This window comes from Erinaceus europaeus, chromosome 14 (assembly GCF_950295315.1).
Source record: "Erinaceus europaeus chromosome 14, mEriEur2.1, whole genome shotgun sequence".
Lineage (NCBI taxonomy): Eukaryota > Metazoa > Chordata > Mammalia > Eulipotyphla > Erinaceidae > Erinaceus > Erinaceus europaeus.
The window spans coordinates 57,139,801-57,152,012 of record NC_080175.1 but is presented as its reverse complement, the minus strand read 5'-3'; the positions used below and the strand labels follow the sequence as shown (position 1 = coordinate 57,152,012).

The following is a 12,212-nucleotide window of genomic DNA, read 5'->3' as shown; positions in this document are numbered from 1 at the left end:
TTAACCAACTGAGCAATAGAAGCCCAGCTTTCTGCCATTTTTTACCCAATGAATTCCACAGCACCTATCAAATTTCAGTGTCAACATATAACAATTAGGAGAACAAAACAGAGCATCTCTGTTTATATAAAGAGGGAAAATAATAATAAAGCACCAGCACAGCTGCAAGCTGCTACTTTTAAAAGAGACTATGTTAAATTTATTTTGATCAGAAGTTTTTTGATGCTCCATGTTCTGTTGTAGACATACTTAAGAAAAGCTGCTCATATTTTCAAGATACCTTCTCTGGTCAACAATTTGTTTGGCTTTGTACGTTAACTCTCTTTTCCTTTTCTTTTTTATTTTTTATTTATAAAAAGGAAACACTGACAAAACCATAGGATAAGAGGGGTACAGCTTCACACAATTCCCACCACCAGACCTCCGTACACCAACCCCTCCACTGATAGTGTTCCTATTCTTTAACCTGCTGGGAGTATGTACACAAGATCCTTATGGGATGCAGAAGATTAAAGGTCTGGCTTCTGTAATTGCTTCCCCACTGAACATGGGCGTTGACAGGTCGATCCATACTCCCAGCCTATCTCTCTCTTTCCCTAGTGGGACTGAAAAGAGAGTTAATATATAAAGCCAACCAAATTCTTGAACAATCATGGACCTAAAGGCTGGATTAGTGCCGATGAAGTGTTGGGGGGTCCTCCATTTTGTAGATAGCTAGTAGGTGTTTTCGCCGGGCTGGCTTCACGGGTGGGTAACAGACGACCCCGGGACTCATGGCTGGGTTGTACGCAGTATCTCTTTATTCAAGGACACAGCGCAATCTATACCAAGCTAAACTAAACTAAAAACTACAAACAATCTTGTCCTTATAAATATACTAGCCCAGTAGGGTGGGAACAGGATGCAATGCAGAGAGGGTGGAGAGAAAAATGACTGGTGAAAATCAGGGTATGACAAGGAGAGGGGGCGGAGCAGGCAAGAATTCTACCACTGAACCACCAATGCCCTGGAGGGAGGGTGGTGCTTGTTAACAGAGGTTATGAAAATAGAATACAGTGTTATGTAAATAGAATGCAGGGGGGATTAAACCAAATGAAACAGAAGGGGTTTTTAAAAGCAGAATTAGAAGCATACCAACAAGTAGGCATATTTTAGTTATATTTCAAAAGGCTTGTAGCTATACTAGTGGTATTATTTTTTTTTGCCTGAGCCTGAAATCTGATATGCAGGTGGATCCTAATTATTGTCTGTAGATATGATGTCATGGCTAGAAAAAGGACCAGAAATCTGGATCAGGGAAGACAGTAGCTTCCCAAAACTCTTTTCGACCTCCAGGTTCCAGATGCTAGCATGATGCAACCAGACTTCCCTGGACAGACAACTGCACCAGTGTGTCCTGGAGCTGTGCTTCCTCAGGGCCCTTCCCACTAGGGAAAGAGAGAGACAGGCTGGGAATATAGATTGACCAGTCAACGCCATGTTCAGTGGGGAAGCAATTACAGAAGCCAGACCTTCAACCTTCTGCATCCCACAATGACCTTGGGTCCATACTCCCAGAGGGTTAAATAATAGGAAAGCTATCGGGCAAGAGGATGGGATACATAGAACTGGTGGTGGGAACCGTGTGGAGTTGTACCCCTCTTATCCTATGGTTTAGTCAATGTTTGCTTTTTATAAATAAAAAATAAAAAAATAATAAAAAATAACTTCTCAGTCCATTTGAGCATACTGGACAATCAGCACTATGCAATGTACTTATTTATTTTAATCAGTGTATATTCTATTGATGTAACATTGCCATATATGTGTGTGTGTGTGTGTATGATCTCCTACATAAGGTTCAGAAAAGCATCACTGAAAATCAGGATGTGTGGGAAGGAGTAGATAGCATAAAGGTTATGCAAACAGTCTGTCATGCTGGGAGTTCTTCTGAAGTCCAAGTTCAAGCTCCCTTAACACTATAAACCAGAGCTGATTAGTGCTTTGGTACAAAAAAGAAAGAAAAATAAAAAGAGGGGGATTCCGGAAGGTGGCGGAATGAGAAGCTGCTAGTGGCTTGAGATCCGACCACATTGACTGGAAACGGTAGGATTTTTTGCCTTTAGTAGGCCAGTCAATAAGGGGTCCTAGCGGTGACACCAAGGAGGTGACTACAACTCATTTTGGGTTAGAAAATAGAGTAGAAAGAAAGGGAAAAAATGTTTTTCTTTTAAATTATTATTCCCGAAGTGCACCCCCCCATAACCAGTCCCTGGGGACCAGAGATCTGCTCTTAGCAGGCTCCCCTGCTGAGCTTCTTTCTTTACCAAGATTCCTGTCCCACCAGGGGGTGTCATTCATTCTAATTCTATTCCCTTCTGAAACCTTTGGCCTATTTTCTTTCTGGGTAGCCAATCAGCTGCCTCTGCTCAGGGGGCCTGAGGCAATCTGGAGTCATCCAAGCTGAAGACAGGACAGATTTTTTACTCTGTTCTATTTTATTATCAATACAAGATAAAACCATACCCCTTTTCTCCTCTCCTTAAGGTTGACCAGAATTAACTCTTAGTGTATTTTCCATTGCTAGGGGACTGGCTGTCTTATTTACTGCTAAAATAACTTGTTTCACTTTTCCTACTTCCCCTACCCATTCTCCCCCCCATAGCTAATTAAATAATAAGAATAAATAAAAAACTCTTTCCTTTCACTGCTCTTTTATTACTGTTCTTTTCTTATCTTTTTATTTTTTCCTCTCTTTTTCTTTTTCTCATTCTTGTCATCCTTTCTTCCTTCCTCCTTCAGCTTTCTGAATTCACTGATACACATTTGGGAATTATTTTGGGGAAGAAATCTGACTCAGAGTGGACTCTCTCTGCGTCTATCTCTGCTCTACTTTCTCCTTTAGCGACCCCTAGAATATACAGTGGATAGTAGATTTGCATAACTGCCTATTCCTGCTATTCTTGTCTTGTCCTGAGGATTTTTTTTTTCTTTCTTTCTTAACAAGCAGCTGCCTCTGCTCAGGAGGCCTGAGGCAATCTGGGACAGGTTTTTTACCCTGCTCTATTTTATTATTAATATTATATAAAGGTGTATCTCTTTCCCCCCTCCTTTAGGTTGACCAGAATTAACTCTTAGGGTATCTTTCTTGGCTAGGGGACAAAGTATCTTATCCATTGCGAGAGAAACTTGTCTCCCTACTCCTACCTCCTCTACAGACTCTCCCCTTCTCCCTCCTCCTAGCTAATTAAAATATAAAATGAAAAAAAATAAATTAATCAATTAAAAAACTTTCCTTTCACTGCTCTTTTATTACAGATCTTTTTCTTATATTTTTTCTTTTCTCTCTCTTGTTTCTCTTTTTTTATCTTGTCTTCCATTTGTTCCTTCCTTCTTCTCTGTCTTTCTGAATTCACAGATATTAATTTGTGAATTATTTTGGCGAAGAAACCTAACTCAAAATAGACTCTCTATGTGTGTATCTCTGCTCTACTTCCCTTTCTCTTCTTGCTACCCTTAGAATATACAGTGGATAGTAGATTTTCATAATTGTCTATTCTTGCTATCCCTTCTTTACTTTCTCTTTCTTCTTCACTTGAACTTGGTTGCTATTCAGTACAGTGTTGCTTGTACTCAAAACACAACAACTGACGAACAACAGAACATAAAAATAAGAAACACATAAATCAAAAATATGGGTAGATCAAAAACAAATAAAACTGCTACTACAATGAATGATGACAAGAGCCCAGAAGAAACTACAAATCAGCCAGAAGTAACCATAGATAAGAAAAGTGTGCAAGCAATAATAAACTTATTAATCACAGAAATGAAAACAACTTTGGAGGAAATGAATGGCAGTATTAGGGAAACAACAGTTGAGACCCCCAAGGAAAATACTGATTATCTTGAGGCAACTAGAGAACTGAAAGCTGAAATAGCTGTAATGAAGAAAGAAGCTGAGGCAAGGGAAAGCAGACTAACAGAAGCAGAAAACAGAATTAGTCAGACAGAGGATGAGTTAGAGAAAACAAAGAAAGAGGTGAAAGAGCTCAAAAAGAGTTGAGAGACACTGAAACCAACAACAGAGACATATGGGATGATCTCAAAAGAAGTAACATTCGTATAACTGGCCTGCCAGAGGAAGAAAGAGAGGAAGGGGAAGCAAACATTCTAGAGGAAATAATACAAGAAAACTTCCCAGACCTGAATAACAGAAAGGAAATCCAGATTCAAGAGGCCCAGAGAGTTCCAAACAGAATCAACCCAGACCTGAAGACATCAAGACACATCATAGTCACAATGAGAAGAAGTAAGGTTAAAGAAACTATCCTAAAGGCTGCAAGAGAGAAACAAAAAGTCACATACAGGGGAAAACCCATAAGATTATCTGCAGACTTCTCCACTCAGACTCTAAAAGCCAGAAGAGAATGTCAAGATATCTATTGATCCCTGAATGAAAAAGGGTTTCAAACAAAGATAACATATCCTGCTAGACTTTCATTCAAACTAGATAGAGGGATCAAAACCTTCTTAGACAAGCAACAGTTAACGGAGGCAACCATCACCAAACCGGCCCTGAAAAAGGTTCTAAAAGACCTCTTATAAACAAGAACATCACTATAATACTAGCAATATATCAGAGTAAACAAAATTTTTTTGGAACAATGACTCTACAATACATTCAATCCACAATATCAGTAAATGTCAATGGCTTAAACTCACTGATCAAAAGGCACAGAGTGGGTGGGTGGATCAGAAAACATAACCCAACCATATGCTGCTTACAAGATTCCCATCTGTCACAACAAGATAAAGACAGACTTAAAGTGAAAGGATGGAAAACTATCATACAGGCTAACGGATCACAAAAAAAGGCAGGAACAGCCATTCTCATCTCAGACATAATAGATTTTAAATTAACTAAAGTAATAAAAGATAGGCAAGGACATTACATAAATATTAGAGGATCAATCATCCAAGAAGACTTAACAATTATTAATATCTATGCACCCAGTGGGGGACCATCTAAATACATCAAGCACCTACTGAAAGAATTTCAAAAATACAACAAAAGTAATACAATAATAGTGGGAGACTTCAATACCCCACTCTCACACTTAGACAGATCAACAAAGCAGAGAACCAATAAAGATACAAGAGAATTGAATGAAGAGATTAACAGACTAGACCTCTTGAACATTTTCAGAGTCCTTCACCCCAAAAAACTGGAATATACCTTCTTTTCAAATCCACATAACATATACTTAAGGATAGACCATTGTTAGGCCACAAAGACAGAATCAATAAATTCAACAACATTGAAATCATCCCAAGCATCTTCTCAGACCACAATGAAGTAAAACTAACATTTAACAACAAAATGAAAATTATTAAAAGTCACAGAATTTGGAAACTAGACAACATACTCCTTACGAACCATTGGGTGAGAAAGTCACTCAAGCAGGAAATTCAAATGTTCCTGGAAACAAATGAAAATGAAGACAAAACCTATCAAAATATTTGGGACACAGATAAAACAGTATTGAGAGGGAAACTTATAGCCATACAATCACATATTAAACAACAAGAAAAAGCTCAAATGAACAACCTTACTGCACTCCTCAAGGACTTAGAGGAAGAGGAACAAAGGAACCCTAAAGCAACCAGAAGGACAGAAATCACTAAAGTTAGAGCAGAAATAAACAACATCAAAAATAAGAGAACCATACAAAAGATCAATGAAGCCAAATGTTGGTTCTTTGAAAGATTAAACAAAATTGACAAACCTTTAGCCAGACTCACCAAACAAAAAAAGAGAGAAGACTCAAATTAATAGAATTGTAAACGATGGAGGAGATATCCCAACTGACACCACAGAAATCCAGAGAATCATGCGAAATTTCTGTGAATAACTATACGCTACCAAGCTAGAGAATCTGGATGAAATGGAACAATTCCTAGAAACATATGCCCTTCCAAAACTGAACGAAGAAGAACTACAAAACCTAAATGCACCAGTCACAGACAAATAAATTGAAACCATTATTAAGAATTTCCCCAAGAACAAAAGTCCTAAACGAGATGGCTTCACAAACGAATTAATATATAAATTCAAAACAAAATAATATATCCTGCTAGACTTTCATTCAAACTAGATGGAGGGATCAAAACCTTCTTAGATAAACAACAGTTAAAGGAGGCAACCATCACCAAGCCGGCCCTGAAAGAGGTTCTGAAAGACCTCTTATAAACAAGAACAACACTATAGTACTTGCAATATATCAGAGCAAACAAAATTTTTTTTTGAACAATGGCAATACAATAGATTAAATCCATAATATCAATAAATGTCAATGGCTTAAACTCACCCATCAAAAGGCACAGGGTGGGGGGATGGATCAGAAAACATAACCCAACCATATACTGCTTAAAAGAATCCCATCTGTCACAACAAGATAAACACAGACTTAAAGTGAAAGGATGGAAAACTATCATACAGGCTAACGGACCACAAAGAAGGGCAGGAACAGCCATTCTCATCTCAGACATGATAGATTTTAAATTAAATAAAGTAATAAAAGATAGGCAAGGAATTACATAATGATGAGAGGATGAATCAGCCAAGAAGACTTAACAATTATTAACATCTATGCACCCAATGAGGGACCATCTAAATACATCAAGCACCTACTGAAAGAATTTCAAAAATACATCAATAGTAATACAATAATAGTGGGAGACTTTAATACCCCACTCTCACACTTAGACAGATCAACAAACAGAGAACCAATAAAGATACAAGAGAATTGAATGAAGAGATTGACAGACTAGATCTCTTGGACATTTTCAGACTCTTCCACCCCAAAAAACTGGAATACACCTTCTTTTCAAATCCACATGACACATACTCAAGGATAGACCACATGTTAGGCCACAAAGAAAGCATCAATAAATTCAAGAACATTGAAATCATCCCAAGTATCTTCTCAGACCACAGTGGAGTAAAACTAACATTTAACAACAAACAGAAAATTATTAAAAGACACAAAATTTGGAAACTAAACAACATGCTCCTTATGAACCACTGGGTCAGAGACTCACTCAAGCAGGAAATTCAAATGTTCCTGGAAACTAATGAAAATGAAGACACAACCTATCAAAATATTTGGGACACAGTTAAGCAGTACTGAGAGGGAAACTTAAAGCCATACAATCACATATTAAACACCAAGAAGAAGCTCAAATGAACGACCTTACTGCACACCTCAAGGACTTAGAGGAAGAGGAACAAAGGAACCCTAAAGCAACCAGAAGGACAGAAATCACTAAAGTTCGAGCAGAAATAAACAACATCGAAAATAAAAGAACCATACAAAAGATCAATGAAGCCAAATGTTGGTTCTTTTAAAGATTAAACAAAATTGACAAACCCCTAGCCAGACTCACCAAACAAAAAAGAGAGAAGACTCAAATTAATAGAATTGTAAATGATGGAGCAGATATCACAACTGACACACAGAAATCCAGAGAATCCCATAAAACTTCTATAAAGAACTATATGCCAACAAGCTAGAAAATCTGGAAGAAATGGAACAATTCCTAGAATTGCCTTTCCAAAACTGAACCAAGAAGAACTAAAAAATCTAAATGCACTAATCACAGACAAAGAAATTGAAACCGTTATTAAGATTCTTCCCAACAGCAAAAGTCCTGGACCAGATGGCTTCACAAACAATTCTACAAAACCTTCAGGAAACAGCACCCATACTTCTTAAGCTTTTCCATAAGATTGAAGAAACAGGAATACTCCCTTCCACTTTCTATGAAGCCAACATCACCCTGATACCAAAAGCTATAGGGACAGAACAAAAAAGAAAAACTACAGACCAATATCTCTGATGAACATAGATGCCAAAATATTAAACAAGATCTTGGCCAACCGGATACAGAAACATATCAAAAAGACTGTTCATCATGATCAAGTGGGATTCATCGCAGAAATGCAAGGCTGGTTCAACATCTGTAAGTCAATCATTGTCATTCACCACATCAATAAAAGCAAAGCCAAAAACCACATGATTATCTCAATAGATGCAGAGAAAGCCTTTGACAAAATCCAACACCCATTCATGCTCAAAACTCTACAAAAAATGGGAATAGATGGGAAATTCCTCAAGGTAGTGGAGTCTATATATAGCAAACCTACAGCCAACATCATACTCAATGGACAGAAGTTGAAAGCATTCCCCCTCAGATCGGGGACTAGACAGGGCTGTCCACTGACACCGTAACTCTTCAACATAGTATTGGAAGTTCTTGCCATAGCAATCAGGCAAGAGAAAGAAATCAAAGGAATACAGATTGGAAGGGAGGAAGTCAAGCTCTCACTATTTGCAGATGATATGATAGTATACATAGAAAGACCTAAAGAATCCAGCAGAAAATTACTGGAAGTTATTAGGCAATATAGCAAGGGATCAGGCTACAAAATCAATGTACAAAAATCAGTGGCATTTCTTTATGCAAACACTAAATCTGAAGAAGAAGACATCCAGAAATCACTCCCATTTACTGTTTCAGCAAAATCAATCAAATACCTAGAAATAAAGTTGACCAAAGAAGTGAAACACTTGTATGCTGAAAACTATGAGTTGCTACTCAAGGAAATAGAAACTGATACCAAGAAATGCAAAGATATCCCATGCTCATGGATTGGAAGAATAAATATCATCAAAATGAATATTCTCCCCAGATCCATATACAAATGTAATGCAATACCCATCAAAGTTCCACCAAGCTTCTTTAAGAGACTAGAACAAACACTACAATCATTTATGTGGAACCTGAAAACACCTAGAATTGCCAAAACCATCTTGAGGAAAAGAAACAGAAATGGAGGCATCACACTCCCAGACCTTAAACTATATTATAAAGCCATCATCATCAAAACAGCATGGTACTGGAACAAAAATAGGCACACAGACCAGGGGAACAGAATTGAAAGCCCAGAAATAAATCCCCACACCTATTGACATCTAATCTTTGACAAGGGGGCCCAAAGGATTAAATGGAAAAAGGAGGCTCCTTCAATAAATGGTGCTGGGAAAACTGGGTTGTAACATGCAGAAGAATGAAATTGAACCACTTTATCTCACCAGAAACAAATACCAACTCCAAATGGATCAAAGACCTAGATGTCAGACCAGAAACAATCAAATACCTAGAGGAAAACATTGGTAAAACAGTTTCCCACCTGCACCTCAAGGACATCTTTGATCAACCAAACTCAATTGCAAGGAAGACTAAAGCAGAAACAAACCAATGGGACTACATCAAATTGAAAAGCTTCTGCACATGCAAAGAAACTAGTAAACAAACAGAGAGACCCCTCACAGAATGGGAGAAGATCTTCACATGCCAGACATCAGACAAGAAACTAATCACCAAAATATATAAAGAGCTCAGCAAACTTAGCACCAAAAAAGCAAATGACCCCATCCAAAAATGGGCAGAGGATATGAACAAAACATTTACCTCAGAGGAGATCCAAAAGGCTAACAAACATATGAAAAACTGCTCTAGGTCACTGATTGTCAGAGAAATGCAAATTAAGACAACACTAAGATACCACCTCACTCCTGTGAGAATGGCATACATCAAAAAGGACAGCAGCAACAAATGCTGGAGAGGATGTGGGGACAGAGGAACCCTTTTACATTGCTGGTGGGAATGTAAATTGGTCCAGCCTCTATGGAGAGCAGTCTGGAAAACTCTCAGAAGGCTAGACATGGGCCTTCCATATATCCAGTAACTCCTCTCCTGGGGTTATACCCCAAGGACTCCATAACACCCAACCAAAAAGAGGTGTGTACTCCTATGTTCATAGCAGCACAATTCATAATAGCTAAAACCTGGAAGCAACCCAGGTGCCCAACAACAGATGAGTGGCTGAGAAGGCTGTGGTATATATACACAATGGAATGCTATGCAGCTATCAAGAACAATGAACCCACCTTCTCTGACCCATCTTGGACAGAGCTAGAAGGAATTATGTTAAGTGAACTAAGTCAGAAAGATAAAGATGAGTATGGGATGATCCCACTCATCATCAGAAGTTGAGTAAGAAGATCTGAAAGGGAAACTAAAAGCAGGACCTGATCAAATTGTAAGTAGGGCACCAAAGTAAAAACCCTGTGGTTAGGTGTAGACATGTAGCTTCCTGGGCCGGTGGGGGGTAGGAGTGGGTGGGAGGGATGGGTCACAGTCTTTTGGTGGTTGGAATGGTGTTTATGTACACTCCTAGTGAAATGTAGTCATATAAATCAGTAGTTAATTAATATGAGAGGGGGAAAATCAATTGTATGTCTCAAAGTTTTTCAAAACACAAACTGAATCTTTTTAATATATAGGCTGTGTATTTGATATGCAGGCTCTCTCAAAAGCCTAGACCAAGTGTATTAGAAGCATCTAATAGCACAGCTATATACAAGATACTGGATACTGTACAGCAAACCATAACAAAAGGACTTTTGAAAGTTAACCCAATTACCAGATAATGTGATGATAAAATTAACTATCGATTGTCTTTTTGAACCCTAAGACAGCAGGAACCTCACATCTCCACTATATAGCCCCTACTTTCCCCAGTCCTGGAACCCTTGGATAGGGCCCACTTTCCCGTATGCATCTCCCAATCCATACCAAATAATATTGCATTCGCCAATCACAACCTAACCAACGCAACGATTGTCACCTAAACATGCTTCACCCCAGACTGTGTCCAGAGACTTCACGTGTGGAATGACAACCCTTCAGCTTCTTTACTCGGGTGAGACCTTTCCTTTTATAGTACACTCTAATTTCATCTCAGGTGGTTCACTTTCTAACAAAGTCCCATAACCTAGATATACACCAGTTTCTGTGAGAGACAGCTTATGTTCACACGTATCCATAAACTACTGCAAAATATATACCTGAAAGCAGAAGTACACTAGAGTTTGCAGTGAGTACCCCCCTAACACTTCCTCTCCACTATTCCAAGCTTTGGGTCCATGATTGCTGAACAATTTGTTTGGCTTCGTATGTTAACTCTCTTTTCAATCACCAGGTTCCAGATGCCACCAGGATGCTGGCCAGGCTTCCCTGGATTGAAGACCCCACCAATGTGTCCTGGAGCTCCGCTTCCCCAGAGACACACCCCACTAGGGAAAGAGAGTGGCAGACTGGGAGTATGGACCGACCAGTCAACGCCCATGTTCAGCGGGGAAGCAATTACAGAAGCCAGACCTTCTACCTTCTGCAACATTCAATGACCCTGGGTCCTTGTTCCCAGAGGGATAGAGAATGGGAAAGCTATCAGGGGTGGGGGTGGGTTATGGAGATTGGGTGGTGGGAATTTTGTTGAGTTGTACCCCTCCTACCTTATGGTTTTGTTAATTAATCCTTTCTTAAACAAATTTTAAAAAACCTTACATTGCATTAGATATTAATAACAAAACTGTTCTAAAATGGATGTGAATTATTTTAAAATAAAGGCAAAATGTTCAGGTCCTACAATATTTTCGAGGAGGATGACCCTGGTATTGGTTAGACTCTTATGTGGAAAACTGGGAAGTGTTACACATGTACCAGCTACATGTGTATTTTGCTGTGGATTGTAAACCATTAATCTCCCCAATGAGGAAAAAATATATACAGGCAAAAGTGAGTATGGGGAGGTGATGCTTTTACTCACCAACTGTGTGCAGGGAAACCAGTTCTTCTGCAATCTCTGTTTCCGCTTCCTCCTCACTATCTTCATCTTGGTGTGTGTGAGATAGGAAGGCAGCAGCATAGTGAAGAAGTTGAGGTGTGTTCCGGAAAGGAAGGTCTGGAAACCTCACAACTTCTAATTGCTCTTCTTCCTCCTCTAGCTCATCCTCTAAAGCTAAGACCACACAGGAAAGTGCCTGGATTCAACAGGCTGGTTGAAAGGAGGGAAAATGCAGCGAGGATTGATACAAAAAAACTGAGAGAATCTGAAGACCTTCCCAGGCAGGGGGTGACTGAAAAGCAAAAGTCTTTGAGGAGGCCATTTCAAACAGCCTATTGTAATGGAAGGTGAGAATCAAGCAGCAGAGAGCATGGAGCTGACACTCTAGAGAATAAAAGGCAAAGGCAGATCTCAGCCTGTGAAGAAAGCTAGAGGAGGGCAGGCCAGAGTTGAGAATTCTGTGATCTCCATCACTCCT

At 39.0% G+C, this 12,212-nt stretch overlaps 1 protein-coding gene across 1 annotated transcript in view; it reads right to left on the bottom strand.

Moving 5' to 3' along the window:
* Positions 1 to 12,212, bottom strand: part of LOC103113428 (EGF-like and EMI domain-containing protein 1) — a 684,559-nt gene that overhangs the window by 30,209 nt on the left and 642,138 nt on the right. Inside the window, 2 exon segments of the mRNA XM_060171006.1 lie at positions 46 to 64; positions 11,712 to 11,908. Coding sequence (XP_060026989.1) covers positions 46 to 64; positions 11,712 to 11,908 — 216 coding nt within the window.